Consider the following 26,982-nt stretch of genomic DNA (forward strand, 5'->3'; position numbering starts at 1 on the left):
TCTAGAATCCTCCAACCCGAGATCATAGGTCCAATCGTGTTTGAGGCAAGGGTGAGGTCTAGGTCCTTCTCCCTGCCCGCAGTCACAAAGGTAGGGGTGCTTCCCCTGTTACAGACAAAAAGATCTACATCTACTCAAAAAGTGACTCACCCCTTTTATTTGTATCCAAGCTGCCCCAGATTTGATCAAAAATAGGGCTTATTTTAATTTTTATTTACTTTCACACAACTAATAAAAGGTACTTTATCTCATTTTTCGATGCAAGTCAATATCTTAAGTAGATTAAGAGATAAATAACTTCAAACTAAAAAGAAGTTAGCTGTACAAGTTTTTTTTTTGTTAACTGTATGTCGACCATTTAAGTAATTGCATTTTATAGTGATCGGCTACTCATTACACACCAGACGCTCCCTTAGCGACATCTGCATTTATTATTACAACGTAGGTGACAGGCCAGATAATTAGTGAGTACGCATCGGTCAAGACATGTGCTGGGAGTATATGTAAACGAAACCAAAATTAAAGTATATATGCCTTTTTAAATGTCTATGATTTGGTTATTTATTTAAGTTTTTTGTTTCCAGCAAGCTAGGCCATTATTAAAAATACTGCTATTTACTTTTTTATTGCATTACATTACTTAAAACTATAAATGAAGCTGAAGCTACATAACTCGCGATGGCTTATAAGTTCGTTTGACAGATTTGTTGAATTTACATGTTCTTATGCGATGAGCTCCATAACTTACGCATGTTTACACAACCTGCGCTGCGAAATTCGAATAAGGGTTAGAATACGCAGAAGTTGAAAATTCAAGATTCAAGCGCTGGGATGCGTAAACACTGTTACCTTCATATTCATAAGAATAGAAACCAACATTACGTTGTTTACTATTTTGCGTGTATTCATTGCTTAAAACATTTTCTTCGTTGCAATGTAAAGCTTTTGTATAATATAATCGGCCCTATTTCGTTGTCGTTATAGTTTTAAAACGAAATAATACTATAACGAGATTATCTCCAATTACGAGCTTAACTCTATAATTAAGAAACGAGATTTCTCATACAAAATTTTTCTCTTGATAATCCGAGATTATAAAATTATCTCGTTTTAAACAACTAGATTTTCGGTGTTATTCCTAGTTGTATCGATAATTTTGCGAAGAAGATGAGAAATGTCAAATGAAAATGTAAACAAAAATGGCCGCCAGCGAGAGAAATATGTGTGATACAACAACAAATGCAACACATTTGACAATTGATAATCTATTATTGAACGAGCTTAGAACGAGATTATTTTCATATGTAAACATACTCCTATTTGGCATTCAGGTTGGCGTTATCGACATTTACCGAAAATAAATTGAGATTCCCTAATTTGAAACGAGTATATTGTAACGGATTTCCAAAATCTGCCGTTTACTCTAAAACTCTACCCTGAGTTCGATCACTGGATTGTCAAATAAAAGTCACACTTTAATGGCTATACACTAATCTTTATTTCTAATTCCTTATAACTTAACACTTTAGTACTCAATACTCTACTTTACAACTCTAACTTATAACTTGTTTACACTTTGCTCGACAACTCTCTCCTTAGAATTGTCCTCACTCGACAACTCTCTTATTAGAACTGTGTCTTGCTGCCAGCCCGGCAGCCCTTATATAGTCGATTGCTAACATGTTATCGTCACTCGAACATTCTGGCAACTACGAATATCGATGTCTAGATACATCTGGCAAGTTATCGCCTTCGATTGTCTATTCTGGTTTGTTCTGGTGCCATTTTCGTTACAATATAAACGACACCGAAACAGTCATTCTTTGTCGTTGCTATAATTGAGAGCGAGATAGAAACGACTCGGTTGTTAGAAGGAATATTTGGGTTAGGATGCAAATTCCACATCGGAAGTAGAAAATTTTAATTTCTGATGTGGAAAATATCCTGCATATGCCAAAGATTATAGAAAATTTAAATCCTTTAAATTCCAACCTTTAAATCTCGCATCGGAGATAGTTATATATATATATATATTTGGCGTAGGAACCGCTTTAAGCGATTATAGCCGAATCCACCAGAGCGCGCCACTCATTCCTCCTTTTTGCTTTTTGGCGCCAACTGGAAACACCAAGTGAAGCCAGGTCACTTTGCACTTGGTCTTTCCACCGGAGTGGAGGTCGTCCTCTTCCGCGGCTTCCTCCAGCGGGTACTGCATCGAATACTTTCAGAGCTGGAGTGTTTTCTTCCATCCGTACAACATCGGAGATAGTTAGTATTAATAAAATTGCATTTTTATATCTAAAACTATAATTAAGATATGAATGGTTTTAAAATTCAAAACGAAACGACGGAAAAAATGGTTCACAAAAAGTCCGAAGCTAGAGCAACAAGAGCAGGAGTTAACAAACGTATCTGTATTTCCTTTGGAAGAAGCTGTTGCGAATTTGTATTATGTCCGGTAATTAGTTGGACCACCAGGTAGGATAGTCAGATTAGCCGCAAGCGAGGAGCATTACATATTTTAGAAAAAAGAAAATCCACAAAAGACTGTTTTAAAAATGTGTCTCGTTACAAAATAAATTAGTTTATATTGGAAAAAGAGCGCCTTAATGTATACTATAACAAATATGTAAACAAATTTCGATAACTTTTCTTTGGCGTTAAGATATACTTCAAGAATACGAATTTCAGAATGAAACGACAACGGGAATAGGGTCGAATATTTCAAAAATTATTAATGATATGATATGTATATCTATCAAATATTTGATGTAATTTTTGTAGAGAAAGAATGATGAATTTTTAATAAACAGTTATATAGTTTATATTTTCCTACTTTTGTTTAATTTAATGTATTCAATTAAAATTGAAAATCGTCGATATTTATTTTAGTTTGTAGTAAAGCTCATAAAATAAAAATGAATATGTTTATAACTTTGTATTACTCTTACATTTACGCAGACGCTAGTTATGTTGCTTCAGCTTTCTTATTTCGAACATGAGCTTTTGAAATTTTCGAGTAATCTCTACACGCACCCACTCTCACAAAATAAGTCGGTTTATTGTATAAGTTTGCCGACAACCGGTTTATACCATTGCTTTAGTATTCTACTATTTTTGTATCATTAATTAATTAGAATTAGGAGATGTGGTCATTACAATTCATTTATTTAACATACACAACCATATATTAAATGTTTATTGAAATTAAAAATTATAATTCTTAATATTTCTTTATTTTTATTTCTGCAATTTAAGCCAGCCAAATTTTAGTCAACTTTTACAACGCTATAAATTTTTCGTATAAAAAAAAAGCACGCCATAAAACCTATCGTTCCAGTAAGTAAAAAGAAAAGGAACACCATAATACAAGTATAACCAAAGTACAAGAACATTGACGCACCGTCTTTAATAGACAGTTTCGTAAAAAAGTAATGACAACAGTATATGAAAAGATATACAGCCGTAAATCCTGATGTTAAAAAAGACCGCCACCACCAGTGATAATCTTCAGCACAAAGATGAAAGTAACATAATAAAACTGTTGTCTCTGAACACGTTATGACCAATATTAGAAAAACAAGAAATAAAAAGCCGAACATATAGTACATTTGACTGGACCAAATTGAGCTAAGAATAAAAAATAGCTGTATAAATATACACCCAAATGGTAAAACTCCTCCCATGATTATTCCCGGAATCGCTTGTGTATAAATTGATTGATCTGGAATCTGTCGGGGAATCTGATTTGTTCGAACCGGATGCTCCAAAGCCTAAAAATATAAATATAACATTCGTTTAAAATTATTAATTTTTAATAACTGTAAAAATTATTCTTGTGAAATTATTATTAAAAGCTGCAAATTAAAGTTTTTCTTAAACTGATAATTTTAAATCATTTTTTTTAGCTTTGTTAAATTGTACGATCGATGGTTTATTAATTACAACTATATTGAATTACAGGAACTTATACTATAATCATGACTGAATTTAACTCTGGATTAATCGTAAGCCTTGTTCAAATGTATAAAAGAAATTTTATTACATGAGTATAATGTATTGAGAAATATTTATTTATGTAGGGGCGTTTAGACCAAACATGTTAATCTGGTAATTCGATAGTTGATACTTCTTTAATACACTTAACTATGAGCATACTTTTTGCTCTATTTCAGTAGTGTGGTGAATTTTGATATTTGAAAAAAATAAAAAATGAGCTTTTTAGGCAACGGCACAAACAAATAGCTGATTGATTTTTCCAAATAACGAAAAAATTATCAAGCTTGTCAGTCAGGTTCTTCGTGACTCAGTAGAACGATATTTTTTTTTTTTTCATTTTACAAAAACAAAATGCAAAACTACCGAATAACGGCTAACAAATTAACAAAGCAGCTTCGCTGGTGTGAATATGCCTATTAATTTCTTTTCTATTAGAAATAAGACAGCAACTGCAAAATTTACTTATTTTTGATATTTTTCAATGAAGTGAAAAAATGTGAAACTGTTTATTAATTTCTTATTAGGTACGTTTTAAAGTTAATGAAAGTCAAGTATAAAGGTGTATCCTAAAAATAACGGGAAATTTTCATTTTTTGGAAAAATATTTATTAATTCGCCAAAATTAATGTTGTCGCTAGAGTCCGACTGATAATCGGCCAGTATTGGCCACAAAATTCAGTATCGGCATCAACTTCTTTTGAATAACATAAAACTAACTATCTTCAAAAAATACAATTTTCACCTCTCAAGTACATTTTTAATATTTTTTGCAATGAATGCGCTGTTTTTTGTTATTAATAAGAAATAAATGTGATTTTCATTCTAAAAGAAAAAACTAGTAGATCGAGGTTTTTAAATAAATGTTTGGTAAGTAATTCGAGGCACTTAAGCGGAATTATTTAAGTGCCTTCCTCGCTTTAGTGGCTCAAAAGTGTTACATTTTTAGCAGTGGCACCAAGTTAAATTATATCCAAGATTTTCTTTGCAAAATGCAAATTAATTTGCTACATACTAGCCGATACATATAGTAAATCCTTCGGAAGTTTGAAAATCCTAAGAGGTACAGTTTGTCAACTAATTCTTTGCAAAATGCAAATTGATACAAAAAATCAACTTTGACATTAAATTTCTTTATCAAAGGAGTTATGATTTTTTAAAGTTATTTTATGGTACTTTTACAGTATTATCTATACTAATATTATAAAGAGGAAATGTTTGTTTTTTTGTTTGTTTGTCTCGAATAGGCTCCGAAACTACTGAACCGATTTGAAAAATTCTTTCACCGTTGGAAAGCTATACTATCCCTGAGTGACATAGGCTATAATTAGTTTAAAAAAAATAGGGTTCCTTACCAAAACTCCGATAATGTAAAAAAAATACCAAAAAACTTTCTTTAATCGCGAATGCTGCGAAAACGATTGAATATATACCAAAGTGATGTACTACAATTTTGTAGAACTTATCATTAAAACGTCGCGACATCATATCTCTAACTATTATAGTTTTGTCACAATAAGCGATTTTATATAAAAAAATTAATTAAAATACCACTACCTGGAAAGGCTCTTTATTTATACCTTAGTATTAATCCTTATCGAAATAAATGATTTATTATTTAAGATCGCTTCAAAACCTTTATATAACTTTTTGAATTATTAGATTCTGACATTCCATTCAAATGATATCACGAGTTAAAAATTTTGAAAAGCCGCTCGGCGGCTAACTATGCGTCGTAGAGTTGTAGGCGTCACTCGGGAACGAGAACGGCCAAACCGATTTGGCTAATTTTCGTCTTGAAATATTCGTGGAAAGCCAGAAAAAGATTAGAAAGTGAGTAAATATGGAAAAATTGCGAGGAAGATAATAATAAGAGAATTTTATTCGAGTTGAAAAGAAAAATATAAAAAGAGAAAACAAAAAAATAATATTTTGAAGGTTATCATTGTTACTTTGTTCAAATATTTTTGTTATTTTTCAATTGCATATGGTTGTGTCGATAGCCCAAAAGAATTTGTAACAAATAAGGGAAGGCTAAGATCGGGTCCAACCGAACATTTTATACTCTCGCAATTTACTGATGTAATTTTATTAAGATAACAAACAATTTGACCTATATATTCGGCATAAAGTCCCATAGAAAATCATAATATATAGTATATAAGGGCTGATGTGATTCCAGAACCAATTTCACTCATTTTCACCACCAAGGTTAACGAGAATAGGGGTAACTTGGCACCTGTTAGTAGGCAAACAAACGGCACTTCGGCCTTGAAATGACGTAGTTAATTATCCTAAACTATTTAAAATTGCCTGTACTATCACCACTCACTTGGCAATTAGAAGTAGTGTGAGTTGTCATCATGCTGCGTAACATAAATCAACCTCGAGTAATCAATATCGTCGCCGAAGCCAAGATTGGACCAACTGAATTTAATGTATACTTTAGCCACGAAAACGTGTGGTCGGGTCTGCTAGTTATAAGATATATGAAGTAATAGAATATGTTAAAAAAACAACAAAAGTAAAAAAACAAAAACATAAGATAGGCCTCACATTGCTCATGTGACAACACAAAAAACCAATTGCCTTTATTTTGCAAAATACAAGCCCAATTCGAAGAACGAATTCATGAGCAATGAACGGGACATTTAAAAAAAAGTCAACACGTATTCTTCTGGAAATATTCTGGCATTTATTCATGTTTCGAATTGCACAGATCTAATTGGAAATAAGAGTTGTCATGCAAATGAGTTCACGAGTAATTTAACCAAATGGTATATTTTCATTATTTCGAAGAACAAAATAAAAAATTGGTGTCAAAATTTTTAATATTAAGCTAAGGACTATATACAATATTATTCAGGTGCAAAAAAATAAAATATACTGCATTGGAAGAACTCTGGACACACTGTTAGAAAGAACACATCAGCTTTGAATTTCTTTAGAATATCTGAGAAATTTATAGATACTTTCAATAAAAAATTTTACCCAAATTTTGAAGTCCTTGTTCGATATCTGGGGCCTTGAAAAGTTATGATCTGGTGGGATTTATATACGGGCTATGCCACACTAGAAACAAAGTATTTGTGCAAAGTTTTATTCCCATATTATCGCTGGTGCTTAACTGATTCAATGTAAAGTGAACGAATCAGTTGGACTTCAAAATGGCATTCCTTCTGTACCATCTCTTCAATGAAACTTAAGATTTCTGGTGTTTTCCTTACTGAATTAAAGCATTTTCAATTTCACGGCCACTTTCCAAAAAAAATTACATCCGAATATGCCTTTTCCTTTGTACCAAATTTTACTTTCAATCTTTCCTCGTTTCATCCATTACCAAATTATGTTTTGACAGAAATAAATTATATTTCTGAAGATCTAAATAAGCGTAAGCTTTTGCAGCGGTAAGTAATTTTACACGAAATAACGACGAAAATTTGAACAAGTTGATCTGGGGAATATACGAAAAACTTAGTATGAAGCGGGGCCAAGCCCACTTTCCAAAAAAATTACATCCGAATATGCCCCTTCCGTTGTACCAAATTTTACTTACAATTTGCGGTGTGTAAGTAGTTTTACACGAAATAACCATGAAAGTTTGAACAAGTTGATCTGGGGAACTACTCCAAAGCTGGTTCCATATTGCTGCATTGGTCGCTTGCATTTTTAATTTATTATTTACCCTTAAAAGCCTGATAACTTCGATTCATTAAAGATTTTTTTCCTAAAAATTATTATTTTAGATTTTACAGGATATTTTTTGGTTGGTCCTTTGAGGAACTACTAGGTGCTCATTAGAGAAATACATTTTAAATATATATTTTTACAAAGATTCACATTTTATTGATATGTGGCCATCGTCCTCGATGGGCTGTCATAATTGTTAGTCAATTGAAAGTACAGAATTATCATTGAAATTATTTTTTTTTTGATGCACTCTTACTCAAGTGAATACGAAATTTGTAGGCAATTACATACACACAAGTGGCGACTGAACTTAAAATTAACGGATATATCAAAGCAACATGTCACGTGATGTGATATTTAAAAATGCAAGTTTATACATGAAAAATTTTCAAAAATAGCAGTTGGTTCCGGAAGGAACCGCCAGGCGTTTAAGGATTAATTATGAATAAAATTGGTTTGAAACTTGGAAGGTGATGAAAACCGTTTCCGCATCGTCGAGACGAAATCCAGTAACGACTCATTAACTAGGATTCGTCATAGACAAGAACAACCCTGAACAGCTGTAGTAGATTCTGTACTTTAAGGAATAGGAATCGATAACTCCCACTTTTATTATCACTAAAAAAAATTCTCAACAAGTAAGGAAAGGCTAAGTTGTGGTTCAACCGAACACGGTATACTTTCGGCATAAGTCCAATAGAATAACGAAAATCATCATATATAGTATATGAGAGCTGAGGTAATTCCTGAACCGATTTCTATCATTTTCACCACCAACATACGTTATATCCAAGATGATATGCTCATTTAATTTGGCTAAGATATTTCACATTTTAAACGATTTATAAAGTATTTAGCTCATCGTATTTCTGAAAAACCTATAATTAGGTATATGGGAGCTAGGGGAAGTTATGACCCGAATTGAATCATTTATGGTACAGAGACACTATTAGAAGAAAAAGATTCCCAATGAATGTCTTCAAAATATCTGAGAGATTTACCGATATTATCGGTGAATACTACATACAGCATTTGTGTAAAGTTTTATTACGCTATCTTCATTGGTTCGTTATTTATATATTATAAAGTGAAAGAATGAGATGGAAATCAAAATTGAGTTATATGGGAAGTTGTCGTTGTTGTCAACCAATTTCACCCATTACATCCTTGTAATCAGATATGGTTTTTGACACATAAGTGGGCGACGCTACGCCCATTTTCCATTTTGTAAAAAAATCTGAGTACAGCTTCTTTATGCCAACTCTTCTGCAAAATTAAGGGTTTCTGATATTTTTCGTTAGTGAGTTAACGCACTTTTAGTAATTTTCAACATAACCATTGTATGGGAGGTGGGCGTGGTTATTATCCGATTTCAACTATTTTCATGGTGTATGATGGGGCAAAAAGTTTGGTTTATATAGCTTTATTGGTTTGCGAGATATTTACAAAACAAAAACCTTTTTGTAGGCGTGGCCCCGCCCCCTTCCCCAAAAAAATTAAATCCAAATATGCCCCTTCATAGTGCGATAATTTGTACCAAATTTTACTTTTATAACTTTATTTATAGCATAGTTATGACACTTCATGTATTTTCGGTTTTCGCCATTTTGTGGGCGGGGCAGTGGTCCTATTTTGACCATATTCTAAAGCAACCCCTGTATTAATTACTTTAATTTTTACTCAAGTTCAACGCGTCTCGTCATCCATATCATTTTGATATATATAACCCTATATCTAACTCGTTTAGTTTTATGACTTACAAACAACCGTTATGTGAATAAAACTATAATACTCTCTTAGCAACTTTTGTTGCGAGAGTATAAAAACTGCTCAAGCAAATTTGATAAAATTTTTGACAGACATTAGAGATACAAATTACAAGGACACAGACGAAGAATTTTTTATATCACAACTTTTTGAAAAAAAAAAATATGTTTTTACGATTCAAAACATGAAATTTATGAAAAAATAAGATACAATTTTCAAAAAATAAAATATGAATACATGAATTTCACATCAATATTTGGTACGGGAAAGAAATTACAAATTGTAATTGAAAGTAATTAGTAATTAGTGTGTTCTATTTTAATTCATATAATATAATACATTAATAACTGTTTTAGATATGTAATTTGCGCTTCCAACAGTATTAATGTCATGGTGAAATAGTTAAGAACATTTGAAAGATCAAGAGTTTCACGCAGATGTGTTAACTCTTGGTTTAGTAGCCAACTTTATAGTTAGTTATTGATAATAAAATGAAAAATATAAAATGAACAAACAATTATTCATTAGAGGATTATAACTATAAAGTAATTATAAAGACATTAATAACAATATACTAAAAATAATTGATGTCATAAAAACGTTACCCTTTTTCGAAATCCCATGTAAGCTCCAACAAAAGTTAATGGCACTGATACTCCAAACCACAGGCCAAGTAAAGCAACAAGTGTGCTGAAAGGAACCGCGCCTGAACTGCCTTCGTGCCAAAGGACTAAATTCATTACGAAAAATAGTCCAAATACAATCCTATTAACAAAATAAAATTATTCCTGAAAAAAGTTTAATTGGTCATCTTACCCAGGACATACAACAGAAGTAAGAATTACATTACTTTTCCATTTAACTCCCCCAAAACTTTTGTAAATCCGCGATGATACATATCCTGCCGGTGTGCCAAGAGAAACAAATAAAACCATTGAGCATGTCATTAAAGCTCCCCGATTTGCGGGAGAAAGAAATCCTAAGCAAGCAAATGCCAATGTAATTAAAGTCATGCAAGTTACTTGCACGCCAGATCCGAGAAAAATTGACAAAATCATGCCCTTCCTTGGTGGTCTAAATACATCACCATGGACTAATTTCCAACCAAATTCTTCCTGGGCATCTTCTCCACTATCCATTTGATTATAGCGTGCAATATCTTTATGTAATGTTCGTAGCATAATCATTGCTACCATTCCAGATAAAAATAGTACTATAATAAGAGAGTTGAGGATAGAGAACCATTGAATATTTGTATGTGGCATTGATTCTAGAATGTAGTCCCAACGTGATGACCATTTCACAGAATTATCCATATTGAATTGGACGCTATATGTATAAGAAATTGACAGATGTTCTCCCCGAATTGGTGAATTGCTTTTTAAAGCAAGTGGATCCGTATTATCACAGTCTATTTTTGAAGGACTTATGTGATTAATTGAACGAGGAATCACCTTAACAGAAATAATACGGCCTCCTTTCCCTTGAAATCCAACACCTTCCTCAGGTTGTCCGTTATGATAAGTAATTCGCAAATCTACATGATTAAAAATGTAATAAAATCCTCGCCTATTATAATTAGGATTAACAAGGCATGCTTCATCGCTATCCGGTCGAACAAAACAACCCATGGGAAATCCTGTGCTACAGTATTGTTTGTCATTATCTAATGGGTAACACCAAGTAACAGGCATATTATCAACAATCCAATGATGTTGATAATTTAGACTTATTCCTTTTTTAAGCACATTGATGCGATGATCACTTTCTGGGTAGTCGCCTGTATAGTTTTTAGTACATACCTGAAAAAAGTGTTAATATGATGAAATTATTTAAAAGAGATATATCACATAATTAATTACTAGTACGTTTAACAAATAATAAAGCAAACAAATTATTTATAAAATTTTTATGTAAATTAATTTTATACTCTCACAATTCGCAAGGATCTAAGGTGAGAAACTATTATCAGAAGGACGGAAATCTTCAAATTAGACCTAAGATATTATTATCCATTGCATATTTCGTTAACAGCCCTATTCTGAGCCCTTTACAAATTCAGCATATTTCTAATTTATAAACATTTGAAATTTATCAAGCATTTCGTATTTTGTGGATAGTTGTGAAAGTTTAAGTTTACTGTGAAATTGAAGCTAAATTATTAACAATTTTGCAACAAATATTGGAACGCATGTGAAAACTTACGTCATAGAATAATTCAATTAAAATTTTCAATTCAGCTGTTTCTGTTTACATTATTTTGGGTAAAGCGTGTAGGGAAAAGGTAAGCCTTTTATATATATATATATAGGTAAGCCTTTTATTTTATCAAAATTGTCACAGAATACCTAAACGTGTATGGAAAAACTTTGATTGAAATCGTCAAGAAGTTACTGAATCTTTTATGATTCCACTTAAATAACCGTGTAAACACAAGGCTCCTCAGCATTGTAAATAAATGGCCTTCATTTCGGGGATATTAGACTCCTACCATGTCGCCGAACCTAGACCTGGCTGAGCAGAGAAGCCTTATACTTTCGAGAGAAGTATAGATGGGTAGGAGTCGCTGCTGGGGAAGGATGATGGTGGTTGTATATTATCGGCAGTGCGGCATATTTAATATAAGTGACGGTCCGCTATGTTAACAGACCGGCAATACTATCATTGAGCTCGTTGACTGTTTTCTTTAGATAGATAGATAAAGGAATGCCTATCCTATCTACCAGTGGCATCGAGCTTTTTAGGCTGGTCTGGTCTAGGGAACTGTTCTTAAAATTTTTATTCCCCATTGTGATTCGCGTGATTTGTTTAAAAATTTTATCGGACGGTAGCTAGTGATCGAGAGGCAATGTAAAACATGGTTCTTGAATTTTTCAATAATTTGAGTTCGAACACAGTAGCGAAAGAAATTCAGTGATTTTAGTTGGATCACAGTAGCAATTCTAGTTGCACAATTAAAAAAAGTTTTATATTTGCCGAAAAAGATGGCGCCATTGTTACTGTATAGAAACAGCCTAAAGGTATATAAAATTGTTTTAATATGTGTGTTTCTTTCATGCAGGACAACGCCTCTCGAGTCAATTAATTCAATTAATTTTAAAGTCTAGTCTTTGGTGTCCGTTGTCTTTCTCTCTGATTATGAAGGCGTTGGGAACGCACAGAGTCCGACGCCCTAGTGCGAGCTTGTATATTACTAATATTTTGTTCTTCAAGCCGCTGCATACGCTCTGTACTCGACTCTCAAGCGCGTACTTGGGAGGTTTTGAAATTTTATTCAGCAAACAGCTGCGAGCACTCGTTACTCGACTCTTTGGCACGCGATGCGATTACAAGCATACATACAAATCTTTACTCTTTATTATAGTAGTATAGATAACCCTGGTCGAGTCGAAACCAGGGGTGTCTGAAGTTTTTTCGCATAGAACACTTTATAAAAAATAACCCTAGTCGAGCCAAAACCAGGAGTGTCCGAAGCTTTTCTGCAGATAAGAGGAATTTTGGCAAAAGGAGTAATTTTTGCGAAAGACATTATATATGGTATCTACAATGTGCCAGCGCTCGTTTTTTATATAATTGTGAACACATAAATCTTGTAAAATATTAGAGTGAAAAGTGATTTTTAAAAATCTTGTAAAATATTTGAGTGAAAAGTGATTATTAAAATAAGTAATTTTTGCTTAAAAACCTTAAATGAATGGAAAATTTGAATTTAATTGAATGTTAACAGTGCAATTTTAAATATTTGAAGTTAAACAAGTAAGGAAGGGCTAAGTTCGGGTGTAACCGAACATTTTATACTCTCGCAATTTATTTATTTAACTTTATTTATATTATATAATACACAATTTGACCCACATATTCGTCATATATATTGTATAAAGTCCATTGAAAGTTGGAAAACATAATATTAGTTTAGAAGCACCGAGGTCCTCGTGTTCGATTTATGGGGCCTTAAAAACCCGATTTCGGCTATTTTTAGAATGGAGCTGCCACACTATAAACATAGTATTGCATAGTATATCTTCAATAGTGCTTACTTTATATATTGTAATGTAAACGATTCAGATCGTCTTCAAAGTTCTGGTATATAGGAAGTAGGCGTGGTTGTGAAGCGATTTGGCCTATTTTCACAACATATCATTGAGATGTAAGGAAACTATTACAAACCAAGTTTCATTGAAATCGGTCAAGTAGTTCCTGAGATATGGTTTTTGACCCATAAGTGGGCGACGCCGCCCATTTTCCATTTTGTAAAAAAATCTGAGTGCAGCTTCCATCTGCCATTTCTTATGTGAAATCTAGTGTTTCTGCCGTTTTTCGTTAGTGAGTTAACCCACTTTTAGTAAATTTCAACCTAACCTTTGTATGGGAGGTGGGCGTGGTTATTATCCGATTTCTTTCATTAACCAGAAGTGGTTAAAAAAACGACTGCAGAAAGTTTGGTTTATATAGCTCTATTGGTTTCCGAGATATGTACAAAAAACCAATTTGAGAGCGGGACCACGCCCACCTCCCCAAAAAAATTACATCCAAATGTGCCCCTCCCTAATGGGATCCTATGTTCCAAATTCCATTTTCATAACTTTATTTATGGCTTAGTTATGACACTGTATATGTTTTTGGTTTCCGCCATTTTGTGGGCGTGGCAGTGGACCGATTTTGCTCATTTTCGAAAGCAACCTTCTCAGGGTGCCAAGGAACATGTGTTCCAAGTTTCATTAAGATATCTTAATTTTTACTCAAGTTATCGCTTGCACGGACAGACGGACGGACAGACATCTGGGTTTTAAAATCCACTCGTCATCCTGATCATTTCTGTATATATAACCCCATATCTAACTCTTATATTTCTTGGTGGCACAAACAACCGTTATGTGAACAAAACTATTATATTCTGTGCAACAGGTTGCGAGAGTATAAAAAGTGTGAAATAGCATATTAAAATTTTTGATATTTTGAACTTTGACTACGAATATCTCGAATATCTAAGCGTCACTATATATTTCTTAATCAACAGGACTTCCTTTATCCAACCTTCCTTCAGATCGCGGCGCCTAAGAAATCGGAATTGTGTATAAAATACAAATGGGATTCATCACTTTTAGATGATAACTGATACATATCGAGACTACTACTATAGTCAGAGATTTTAAAATGATATGATCACGACATAATAGCTTTATTAATATCTTCTCAGGTTTTTCCCTGATAATTAATATGTCCTCTTACTGCGAAGGAATAATTCTATGTACTTTCTTTAAGAATTGAAAATTGCAGTTAGTATTTATTGCCTTTTTGCTATTAGAGCGTTTGTTTTGTTTAAAAGGATAAAAAGCGCCTGCTCAATTCAATTCTTGTTCGGAAAGAAACTTCTGAATAAATATCTGATTAAAACAAACATATTTGAATTTTTATAAAAACTCTGAATTTCTTAATTTTCTTAATTAATAAACGTTTCCTATATTTATATCTTGAAAATTACTGGACTTTAATTCTTTTATATAGTTAATCAGTTAATATAATAAAAAAATATATACTTACCAATTCACACCTAATTTCCCTTAAGAATTCGATGTTATAAGGGCCAGGTCGTATGCGTTCTCCAAAAACGACTTGTCCCAAATTTTCAACAGGAGAGTTGTTTTCATTGCCAGTACAAAAATCAAAATGATGATACTCATATGGAATTACGGATTCTTCAGTGTTTAAACGGTTAACATATAGGATTATGTCCGACTATGAATAATAAAATAGAAAGTGATTTTTACATATAGGTATGAATTCAACATCTTGATTCGATAAATTATGAGACCGATAAATAATAAAATAAATATATGAATGGGTTTATAACGCGACGTTTCTTTGTAACAACTAAAACTAATTTAGATATACTTACATATAAGAATAATTCAAACATCAAATATTGATCTTATTAGTCACTTAATTGCTGATAATAGGCGTGTTTTATTTGACTATCCCAATCTAAAGCTATAAAATGTTACAATTGGTCTACGAAAATTACACTGTCACTTATTTAATGACACACAAAACAGATGTATTGAACATGTTTTAAATTTTCGTAGGGAAGAGTAAAGCGCATTTTAATCTTCCGATTGTTGTTGACAATGGTAGAGAATACTTGTCTAATAAGATCCCTGAGTTTTTTGTTACGGAAAGGATTACTTATCATTTTGGTACCGAGCCAAACTATTAAAAAAAAAAGATTTCCTCTGAATTACATTAAAATATCTTATAGTTTTACCGATATTTTCAGTCAAAAATGACCCTTATGTAATTCATGTTCGATATCAGGGACCTTGAAAAGTAATAGTCCGATCTCGACAATTTTTCAACAAGTGATGTCACAGCTCAAATTCATTATTTGTGTAAGGTTTTAACCCCTTGGTTCCTAATGTATGTACTATAAAGTGAAGGAATCAGATGGAATTCAACATTGAGTTATATGAAAAGTTGACGTGGTTGTGAATCAGGGTGTTAAGAAAATATTATATACAAAATTTTATAAAATCGGTCAAGTAGTTTCAGAGATATGGTTTTGACTCCAATAAAAAATTGAGTTCAGTTTTCTTCTGCCATTTCTTCTGTAATTTTTAGTGTTTCTGGTGTTTTCGTTAGTTAATGCACTTTAATTAATTTTCAACATAACCTTTGTATGGGAGGTGGGCGTGGTTACAAACCGATTTCAGAGGGAATTTCAACTACCTCAGATGATTGTACGATAATGACGTCGGGCACTGGCATCGATGACATGTGTTCGAAAGTGAATCACCTCCTCGAACTTTCTCGCTTCTTCTCTGCGAGGAGCCTGGCACTCACACCCGCTAAATCCATGGCGACCCTCCTTACCAACTGGACGAAGGAGTACATATTAAATCTTAACATTCACGTCGATGGCACACCAATAACGACTGTGAATAACCTCAAGATTTTTGGTGTCACATTTGACAGTACGCACTCCTTCACTCCACACTTGACCGCTATAATAATAACTAAAGTACAGAGCCGCAATAAAATCTTCAAATCACTAGCCGGTAGCACTTGGGGAAAGGACAAAAAACGTTGCTGGCCACTAACAAGGTTATCGGCCGAGCGGTCGTAAATTACGCAGCACCGGTATGCTCGCCTGGATCCAGCGGCACGCAGCAGAGAAAGATACAGACGTGTCAAAACACCGCACTCCGGACAGCTACAGGATGCCTCGTGATGCCTCCAGAAGCACATTTGCACAATGGGGCCACTATGCTGCCTATTAAGGAGCATAATGAACTGTTTACCAAGCAGTTTCTAATTGGGTGCTTTCGTAGAAATCACCCATGTAGTCACTTGCTGGAAGCAAAATCGTCCCCCAGGTGCATCAAGAGATCACTTCTACAATACGTCGACGAACTTGAACAAAACACCGATCAGACTGCGGATGCATACAGTTTCAGACACGCTCTAAACGCCATTCACAGTGGAGCTATTAACACCTTCCTTGACTCCCTACCGTGAATGGCATCCTTGGAACCAAACCACCACCTTTCGCAGACGAAGAGCTCGAGGTGCGCGTGAAACCAGAGTGACAATTGCGCAACTTTGATCTGGATATTGTAGCAGATTAAACTCTTACTTATCCAGACAGAACACCGACACACATAATACATGTCCTGCATGCAACGAGTCCCCGCATGACACTAACCTTTTTGCATTCCCAACGAACCCTACTCATCTAACACGCCTTTCACTTTGGTCCGACCCCGTCAAAACAGCATGTTTCCCTTTAGATGACCTCGATGACAACTAGATTTATACTTTCCGTTCCGGTAGGGATAGATAATCGTTACAACACCCCCTTCGTACACCCCTAACCGTTACCTTTAATCTATAGAATAAATTAAAATTATTACTTAGTGAGATATTATTTTTGTTTAAAAACTTCGTGCAATCGACGTTGTATTGATTTCCCCAACTTTTTCGTAAGTTTTGGGGATATTTTCTTGCACTTCTTTTACAATGCTTCTTTAAGATGTTTCCAGTCCCTATTATAAATTTCCAACCTTTTTTTATCGATAGACCAAACATTTTCAATTGGGCTAATATCTGGGCTTTGCGGTGTGGTTTTTAGTTAAAATGGACAGTAGTACAAGATCCAAAGACGAGTATCCAGCGCAATGTGTTTGGGGTCATTATCTTGGTGAAACAGACATCGACCTCCCATTCCAATGTTATCTGCACTTTGATTAATTTTTTTCTTAAAAATTCAATGTATTTCTTGGCATTCATTATTCCGATGATTGGGACAAGTTTTCCTACTCCAGCTGCAGCATAACATCCCCAAAACATACCAGAAAGTCCACCGTGCTGTGGTGGGCAACAGAATTAAACGTTTAAAATTCAATAGAATGTACAAAAATACAGATTTTTGATTCTGGAGGTGTAAGATTCATAGGTAAATCTAAATTTAATAATAAATATAGAAGGATAAAAGTATGGCACGATAAAAATAAATGCCTTCATCATTTAAACTTTTTGCCCACATTTAGATATTGATAAATAATAATATATTCTTTTTTTTGTTTTTTTTTTATTAAATATTGTAATAAATGTTACTTGAACAAAACGGGGAATTTGATTAAAAATCGCTATCGCTTAACTTACCGAATATAAAACAGGAAAGTTGTAACGATTCCGATTTCCAGAACAGGGCGACAAGAAAGGAGTCCCCGTGGAGTCCCTACGCGCGGAAGAAGTTATACTTCTTAGTGATATTCCAAGAAATGCATATCATTTTGTATGAAAGAAAACTAGCGAGAGGGAAAGGATAAAAATATGGTGGAGTGACCAACACTTTCCTAAATTCACATTTCATAAATTTATTATGCACATTTTATAAAGCAAAGTCCAAATCAATTATCATTTCTGGGTTCTGACGGATTGATATCTATAATATTTACAATTGGATTATGATAACTAAAATACGATATGAAATGTCTTACATCTATTTTATCTATATTTCTCGCGAATACCACATCAATAGTCGTAGGATCATTTCTTCCATTGATCATTTCTAATGAAAATTTCTCTCTGAGGAATGCCAGTAGTGGTGCAGCTTCTGGCAATGAGGAATTTACATTGAAATCTCCCGCAAGGAGTACCGGTTGTTCGCTATACTGTACTGGTTCTCCGATAATATCTGAAAAAGCTTGCGAACCTACAGTTAACAACGGTAATAATAAACACTCGACGGCTAACGCAGAGTATTTCAACCAAAAGTCACACAAAATAGTTGAGAATTCGCAGAAATGAAACAGAAACGAAAGAAAAATAATGCGCAAGCATTCAAACATACATATGCGTACTGTACTTATTATATATATATATACTAGGGCAATTCAAAATCTGGTGCAAATGGTCTTGCATATTTTCAATTGCAAATGAGCGAGGCATATTGTTGCTTTTCACTAACAAAATTTGCAATTGCAAATATGCAAGACCATTTGCACCAGATTGTGAATTGCCCTATTGTGCTTATTGACTGCACTATTATAAATAATTATTATATATAATTATTTGTATAAAACCTTGGAATTTATTCATTAAAATCACCACTCAGAAGTCGTTTTATCCGTTGTAACCGAGCGATCATCGAAGAAACAACATTTCTAATATGCCACAAGACAAAATTAGAAATGAAGTTCATAAACTTCACGCTGTCAGATAAAACCATATACCTCATCATCGCGGGTGCTAATACTTTCGATTTGCAAAGAAAGTAAATGAAGACTGACTAGAGAAATGATCCTGTGAAGTATAGTCTTAACGTTTCATACAAACATACATATGCGTTCACATGTGAATATGTCACCAACCAAAAATTTAAACATTGTTCTACAAAAACAAGAATTGCTCAAATAGCATAAGCATCGCAAGTGCTTTAAGTTCTCGGCTTTACTCTTATTTATTCTCTCTCTCTCGCGTTAATTGTTCAACGCTATTCCCTCTCCACTGAAGCGTTAAACAATTATCGCAACCTTTTCCGAAGTCGTATAAGAAGTATAACTTCAAAAAAATTTGGTAGAACTAACGCAAGTTGCGATAGAATTTTTAGTATTTCCGCATACTCTTTTGTACGAATTCAATTGTCTACAGCAATTATATTAATGCTTATCCCTGCACTTTTGATCCGAATTTCTTGGGTCTGTAGAGTTACTGCAATAAGTGACTACGCCTAAATACCTGACTTTTCTAAACATTAGAAGTTGCTGATCGTGAACATCCGAAGCTTTATATTTTTATGGTTGTCATGCGCTGCAGATGCATTGTCACAGTCACTTAATCGACAATTTTTTATTATCTTTACTGCTCATATTATGAATCTCAATAGATACCATAGCCTTATTTGATGGGATAACTTTTCTTTAAGCTCAGTCTCTTTTATCTCAGCTTCTTTTAAACTTGCCAGTATCTATCAAGAAAATCAGCATCGGCTCGTTGTTGTGGTTGGCATAACGATTATCTAAACCGTAGTTGAAGTGGATAGGGTAAATTTACTTGTTATCGAGATTATCCATCCGGGAGGTGGTTCTTAAATCAGATTACTACAGCGATGAATTTGGCGAAAACAACCTAGTAGAAACTGGGTGTGTGCGAAGTCATGAAATCTAAGGGCTGTGATAGGACTGTGCATTTTACGGTAGCCGCGCTGTTTGTTCCGTACTAGAATATTACTAAATTTAGAATAAAATGAATAAATTAATATTAAAAACATATTATTAAATGTTTTAATATTTTAAAATAAGACTCACACGTATACAAATATATAACAGGTATGTCACGGCATATTTGTCTGGTTTACGACTACTTCCCCTCAAAGTGTATTCAACAAAGCGAACTAAGTATTTGACACACCCGTTTTTGACAATAAAATAGTAAACAATTCATGTATTTGTTTACATTAACCCGTCTTTTTTATCTTGAACAATATAATATACACTCTTTTTACGCTATTTCACTTTAACGCGATTATTTTTGAAGCGAAAATTCCTTTTTTCCACCCGAATTTCTCACTTTAACGCGGTTATTTTTGCAGCGCAAATTCCTTTTTTCACGCGATTGCTTTTTCGTTTTTTGCTTGTTTACATATTTTTACGCGTAATAATTTTTTAATATAATAGGGGGAAGTCCCAACAAAAAAATTTTACTCTATGTGTATCAATTATTGCAAATCTAGTTATAATGTATTTAGTGAGCGGCCGGTGCAGTTGTTTTGGTAAGACTTTAAAATATATCTATAATTTTGTAATAAAAATAATAAAAAAATTTAAGAAGGAATTTCAATTTTTGCTAGCTTTACAATGGAAACTAATTCTGAAAAAAAAAAAAACCCAAAGGCATTTCTTTAGAAACAAAAATAAAAGTTTTGGACTATCTAGAGCAGGGAGCTGGCCCAACAAATGTGGGAAAGAGGCTTGGACTCAGTGAATCTACAGTGCGGACAATAAAAAAAATGAAAATGCAATTAGAAAATCTGTAGTTTCCGGCAAAAATGTAAATGAGAAAAAAACTTCATACTCAAGAAATGTTTTTATTAAAAAAATGGAAAACCTATTAATAATTTGGATTGAGGATCTCAACCAGAAACGAATCCCAGTTGATACTACAACAATAAAACAAAAAGCTCTACGTATTTTAACCGATTAACATCGAACCAAGAAAACAAAAACGAATTTTCAGCTAGTGGTGGATGGTTTTCGAAGTTTATTGAAAGACATAATTTTCATAATTTAAAAACTAAGGGTGAAAATGCTTCAGCTGATAGTAAAGCAGCGCAGAACTATCCACCAAAGTTATTAAAAATTATTCAAGAAGGTTGTTACACGCCAGACCAAGTTATCAATGCGGACGAAATCGGCCTATTTTGGAAGAGGTTACCAAAACGAACATATGTGTCTAAGACACAAAAATCATTTGGTGGCTTCAAAGCTGCAAAGGACCGTGTAACGTTTTTATTATGTAGCAATGCTTCTGGTGACCGCATGATGAAACCGCTGTTAGGAAACAAAAGTCTCAGGCCGCGAGCACTAAAGGGCAAAGATTTAAAACATTTACGTGTTCACTGGATGGCCAATAAAAAGCCTGGGTAACTGGAAATATATTCCAAGAATGGTTTGCTAAATGCTTTGTACCAGAAGTTAAAAGTTATTTGGAGAAGAAGAAACAGCCCTTTAAAGCTCTTTTAATAATAGGCACCAGGCCATCCGTTGATTGAACATCCTAATGTAAATATCATTTTCCTTCCGCCGAATACTACATCAATTACCCAACCGATGGATCAAGGCATTATTGCGACTTTTAAAATGTACTACCTCAAGAAAACTTTTCAGTGCATTATGGATAAACTGGAGGAAAATCCTGAATTGGACTTCACCGATGCTTGGAAAAATTTTTCTATCAAGGATTGCATCTTGTACGCGTCAAAAACAATTTCTGAAATAAGGCAACATACGTTAAACGAATGCCGGAAAACTCTTTGGCCAGAATGTGTTAAAAGTGGTATGTCCGTGACAAGCAATTCAACTAATTATTCAGATATCATTGATTTAGCACGTTCAGCGGGAGGAGAAATTCTTGCAGATATGACGAGAGAAGATATTGACGAGATTCTTCTAGACCGAGAGCTCGATGATGACGATTTGATTGAAATAGCTACGGAAGTAATCGAATCGGAAAATGGCAGCGACACCGAGATAGTCGAGCATCCAATTAAAGCAGAGACGATTAAGCAAGGTCTTAAACTTGCAGCAGAATTGGAAAATTATTTTGTAGCAAATGATACTGATGCCGAACGTGCACGAATTTTTCAAAAAGAATTGAGTCTCTGCATGTTAAGATATAAAGAACTACATCGGAATTTATTGGGTCCAAGAAGAAGCATTCAAACAAAATTAACTGAATTTATGGTGCAAACTCAGTCTTAGATGCTAAGTCAATCAGAGCATCAATCCATAGTTCTTGCTATTGATTCTGATACAAATTCAAGTGATATCAATGCCGGCCATCAAAATAAGCGGCTAAGAATAATTTCCACTACGGATAATGACAGTGATTAATCAGCATTCAACGGGTTTTTCAATAAATCTACCTATTTTCTATTTTCTTCTCTTTTATGTATGATTTTTGTTTTGTATTTTTTATTTTGTTATGAATGAATAAATCATAAGTCTGAAATTTGAAACTTATTGTATTGTTTTTGAATATTTTTTTGCGCGTATATTTTGTTATACGCGATATTTTTTATATTCGGAACCAATTCGTCAGTTAATATTGGAAAACTAACCATTTTTACGCGATTGGTGGCAGTTTATTCATTTAAAAAATATTTTTTTTGGTTTGAAATTTGTTTACTCTTGAATTTCAAAATTTGAATTTTTGAATAAATGTAAGGGTTAATCAATGGCAACAAACATGTCAAATTTGGGTAAAAAATAATTAAATGTCATATACTTAGTTCACTTTGTTGAATACACTTTGCTTCCCCTCTTTTTATAGATTGTAGATTTCAAAACCAATTTCACTATTATTGGCAGGAAGGAGAAAAGGGTGAATTGTATATGTGTGTATTTACTTGTGCTATTGTATTCTTGCCTGGATAAATTTGTACATATCGCTAATTTACTTGAATAGTGTCACAACTCAAAAAATTTCGATTTTTCAGCAGACCGATTTAAAGTTTTTGTCAATTGTCTCTTATTTAGCAAATATAGAAAAATGCCATCAGTTTATTGACAAATCTAGTAATATATATTAAATATATTAAAAACAATGTTGAGTATAAATGGACCAAATAGAGTGTACTAATGCTTTTTCTTGGGCATAAACGTGACCCACTTTGAATCGATATTTGTGAAAATTATAAATCAATTTCGCCGTCATTTGTGTCGTTTTGTTGAAAAAAGGAATATGAAGAATTTAATTAAATTTTCACCAATATCGTTGTAATACATTTTCTCTTCTTTCTGAAAAGAAAACCAAACTCATCTTTTCACTATATGTGTTGTAACACAAAATATGTCGTTGTTTCGCAAAAAAAAATTATAACTAATCCCGGCACAACTGAGAAGACAGGCTCGTTATTGTTAAAAAATAATGCAACATAACAAGTTTAACAACGGCACATTCGGCATTTAAATAAACCGTGAAATTTTTCTACGCATCGGAATGAAATTTTTTTACGACGAAATTGCGCACATTTCTGCATAATGTATGCGATATGTATATTGGATGTTGATATATATTATATGAAAACTATTAAGAATTAAATCCTCGGATTTTTCATTAATTCGAGTATTCACTTAGTTTTAAATAAAACAAAAATAGAAAAATATTAATTCGAGTACATTTTTCGGCATAATTCCGATTTCTTTGGCGCCGCAATCTGAAGGTACCGTTGAAAAGAGGAAGAGAGTTAGTTTTCGAGATATTCGGCTTTAAAGATCAAAAAATCAAATATCACTCGAGGATAGTGCCTTATGTTGCTACGCCTCTACGGTAGTGCAATTAGCACCAAGTTTATGCACTGCGTCTCCACCCATTGCGAGTGGCCAAGATAGGACCTTAAAGGTCTTCCGGAGCTCCAGGCAGCATGACTCCCAGTCCCCAACCATCATCTCGCTCCAATAACCGTGCGAGGACCACTACGCAACTCCTGGTCCCTCGTACCGTCTGTTCCAGTATCTTTTAATCCATGGAGGCATCGACCGCAGGGATACTACCCTAGAATGTCAGGGCATCTGGTTGGGCGATGTCGAACTCAAAATATTTAATATATGCATCTGCAATGGATGCTACTGAAACCTGGGAAACCCGCCAACCAAGGGGAGTCTTATCGCCCGATAACTCCCCTTTCCACAGTAGTGAAGACACTTAAGGCCTTGCTGCTCCCGACACTCACGTACCAACTGAACCAAGCGGAACATCAACATGGTTTCCGTAAAGTGTACAGCACCACCACAGAACTTAGCGTCATAAACGTCCAGATAGTTAAGGGTCTTAATAAAAAAGCACCCTGTAAGAGAACCGTCCTAGTGGCGTTGGACATGTCAAAAGTTTTTGACACGGTCAACTTAACATCGCTACTAAAAGACATCAAGCAAACAACACTTTTTCTGGGGCTGAAGAGATGTAATATGAACTACATGAGCAGACGGCAATCATCCGTATTATAACGAGGTAAAACAGGGTGTTCCACAGGGCGGTGTCGTCTCTCCATTACTGTTTAATTTCTATATCTCTAAACTCCCTCAACCACCAGAGGGAATTTCTGTTACCTCCTACGCAGATGATTGTATGATAATGACGTCGGGCACTGGCATCGATGACATGTGTTCGAAAGTGAGCAGTTGCCTCCTCGAACTTTCTCGCTTCTTCTCTGCGAGGAGCCTGGCAGTCGCACCCGCTAAATCCACGGCGACCCTCTTTACCAACTGGATGAAGGAGTACAGACTAAATCTTAATATTCACGTCAATGCCACACCAATACCTACTGTGAATAATCCCAAGATTTTGGGTGTCCCATATGACAGTCTGCACTCCTTCACTCCACACACGACCGCGATAATCACTAAAGTACGGAGCCGCAACAAAATCCTAAAGTCGCCGACAGCACCTGGGGTAAAGACAGAGAGATGTTGTTGGTAACTTATCAGTCAATCGACCAGCCGGTCCTTAACAACGCAGCCCCAATATGGTCGCCTGGATGCAGTAAGTCGCAGATGGGGAAGCTTCAGTCTTGCCAAAATACCGCACTCCGAACAGTCACAGGTTGCCTCTTGATGTCTCCGGTCGAGCACATTCACAATGAGGCCCGCATGCTACCTGTCAAGGTGCATAGCATTAGGCTTACCAAACCGTTTCTGTTAAGATGCTTTCGTAGAAATCACCCCTGCAGTTACCTGCTGGAAGCCGAACCGTTTCCCAAAGCCATCAAGAGTACCTTCCTGAAATATGTCGACGACTTAAAAGACTATACCGACAGGACTTCCGACGTGATTAACTATAGACAAGCATTCACAGAGGAGCTATTAACACCTTCATTGACTCCTTACCCGTGAATGGCGTACTTGGAAAAACAACAACCACCGTTGCAAACACTACAGTGACCCTTGCGCAAATATGTTCTGGATATTGTAGCAGACTAAGCTCCTACATATCCAGACTATACCCTGACATACTCAACATATGTCCTGCATACTAAGAGTCACCGCAAGACACTAACCACCTCTTTGGATGCCCCCTTAACCCTACTCATCTAACACCCTTTCCCTTTTGGTCCGACCTTATCGAAACAGCTCGTTTCCGGGGCCTCCAGTTAGATGACTTCGATGACAATTATGCTAGGATTGGCCTGGGTAACCGCTACAACAACAACAACAGCCGCCAATGCATAAAAACCTTCGGACGCTCGTTGGTTTTGGCTCGACCAGGGATATTTTTTTAAGGCGCGGCAGAAGCCCGCCAATGCTGAAAGGAGTTCTACGCAAAAAAATACAGACATCCCTGAAAAGATTTTTTATATACATACTTGATGCAGAAGAAAGTTCTACAACAAAGAAATATGATATGCAATTAAATAAAACGTAGTGTTGCAAAATCCTCGACATATAGCTTCTAAGATGTGGCAACGCTCGGTTTCCACATAATTGAAAACATAGAAACCAATTCACGTAAGTGATTTTTAAAATAAGTAATTTTTGCTTAAAAAACCTTTCATAAATATAAAAATTTAATTTAATTGAATGTTAATAGTGTATTCCTTCTCTGGAGAGCCTCCTCTTTCACCCGATATCCCATTTATTCCGGAATTAGTTGTTAAACCCCGACCGCCAAAGTAATCGGAACGTAATGATCAACTCAAACTATTGTTTTCATTCATTTATCGTATATTTGAGGGACAAAATTCAAATTTAAAGTGATAACTAAGTTTTTCAAATATATATCCCTAAATTCATTTTCTTTGCACTTATTCTCTTGACGAACCAAACACTTTTTTGTCTAGTGCACTACCACGAATCTTACCATAACATCCCACTTCATAGTACAATGATTCTTGAAACTTAAGATATATTACAATAAATATATTTAATCTCTTTATTTTACTATTTACGCACCTTGCATGAATTAGATGAATCAGATTTAACACAATAGTTCACAGGAGCTAATCCAGGCAAATAAAAAGACCAAACATATTGAACGTTTAACAACACCAAAATAGTTAAATATTTCCGTATAATTTCGCAAATTGACTTCATTACAAGAAGTTCTAAAACACCCAAGTTCAACTTTGTTGTGAAATCTATGTGTATAAAACTATCGGCTCAACTGCTGTGGTGGCTCTGTAATAGGAATACAACTAATTTGTCGATGTTTCAAAACCAACGATAAATTCAAGTATATATCATACATTTAACATTGCCACCTTGTAAAAACAATTTCCATAATATTGAATCGAAAAAACGAAAAAGAATAACAGAG

General features: G+C 34.3%; 1 protein-coding gene, 1 long non-coding RNA gene, 1 other non-coding gene and 1 pseudogene across 5 annotated transcripts; 2 read left to right on the forward strand and 2 right to left on the reverse strand.

Moving 5' to 3' along the window:
* Positions 1 to 1,061: 1,061 nt before the first annotated feature.
* On the forward strand, positions 1,062 to 3,603 carry LOC114805106 (uncharacterized). Its single transcript, XR_008470215.1, has 2 exons — positions 1,062 to 2,268; positions 3,259 to 3,603. It is a non-coding gene; the product is annotated as an uncharacterized LOC114805106 (long non-coding RNA).
* On the reverse strand, positions 3,148 to 26,885 carry Tm9sf2_0 (transmembrane 9 superfamily member 2). Of its 3 annotated transcripts, XM_054226437.1 has the most exons (7): positions 20,259 to 20,273; positions 20,005 to 20,180; positions 18,112 to 18,187; positions 14,995 to 15,189; positions 10,270 to 11,255; positions 10,059 to 10,218; positions 3,148 to 3,773 (listed from the first exon to the last, which is right to left on the reverse strand). In XM_054226437.1, exons 2-7 carry the CDS (start codon positions 20,022 to 20,024, stop codon positions 3,270 to 3,272), a joined length of 1,941 nt encoding a protein of 646 aa, XP_054082412.1. In that variant the 5' UTR covers positions 20,025 to 20,180; positions 20,259 to 20,273; the 3' UTR covers positions 3,148 to 3,269. The 3 variants fall into 3 exon arrangements, with proteins under 3 accessions (XP_054082412.1, XP_011194883.2, XP_054082413.1); XM_011196581.3 differs by lacking the exons at positions 18,112 to 18,187; positions 20,005 to 20,180; positions 20,259 to 20,273 and adding an exon at positions 26,619 to 26,881; XM_054226438.1 differs by lacking the exons at positions 3,148 to 3,773; positions 10,059 to 10,218; positions 10,270 to 11,255; positions 20,005 to 20,180; positions 20,259 to 20,273 and adding an exon at positions 26,619 to 26,885 and having other exon boundaries at positions 15,136 to 15,189.
* On the reverse strand, positions 19,058 to 19,271 carry LOC114805109 (small nucleolar RNA U3). The gene has a single exon (XR_003753210.2). It is a non-coding gene; the product is annotated as a small nucleolar RNA U3 (small nucleolar RNA).
* On the forward strand, positions 20,761 to 22,637 carry LOC105220168 (tigger transposable element-derived protein 1-like; annotated as a pseudogene).
* Positions 26,886 to 26,982: the final 97 nt, after the last annotated feature.

This window comes from Zeugodacus cucurbitae, chromosome 3 (genome assembly GCF_028554725.1).
Source record: "Zeugodacus cucurbitae isolate PBARC_wt_2022May chromosome 3, idZeuCucr1.2, whole genome shotgun sequence".
Classification (NCBI taxonomy): Eukaryota; Metazoa; Arthropoda; class Insecta; order Diptera; family Tephritidae; genus Zeugodacus; species Zeugodacus cucurbitae.

Bases quoted from the DNA above. Each gene is read 5' to 3' on its own strand.
- Tm9sf2_0 (XM_011196581.3), bottom strand. From the start codon at position 26,759: ATGAAGTCAATTTGCGAAATTATACGGAAATATTTAACTATTTTGGTG. The intron at 15,190-26,618 runs GTGCGTAAATAG...TATTATTCATAG, and splicing joins ATTCATCTAATTCATGCAAG to TCGGACATAATCCTATATGT. The intron at 3,774-10,058 runs GTAACGTTTTTA...TTATATTTTTAG, and splicing joins ACATGGGATTTCGAAAAAGG to GCTTTGGAGCATCCGGTTCG.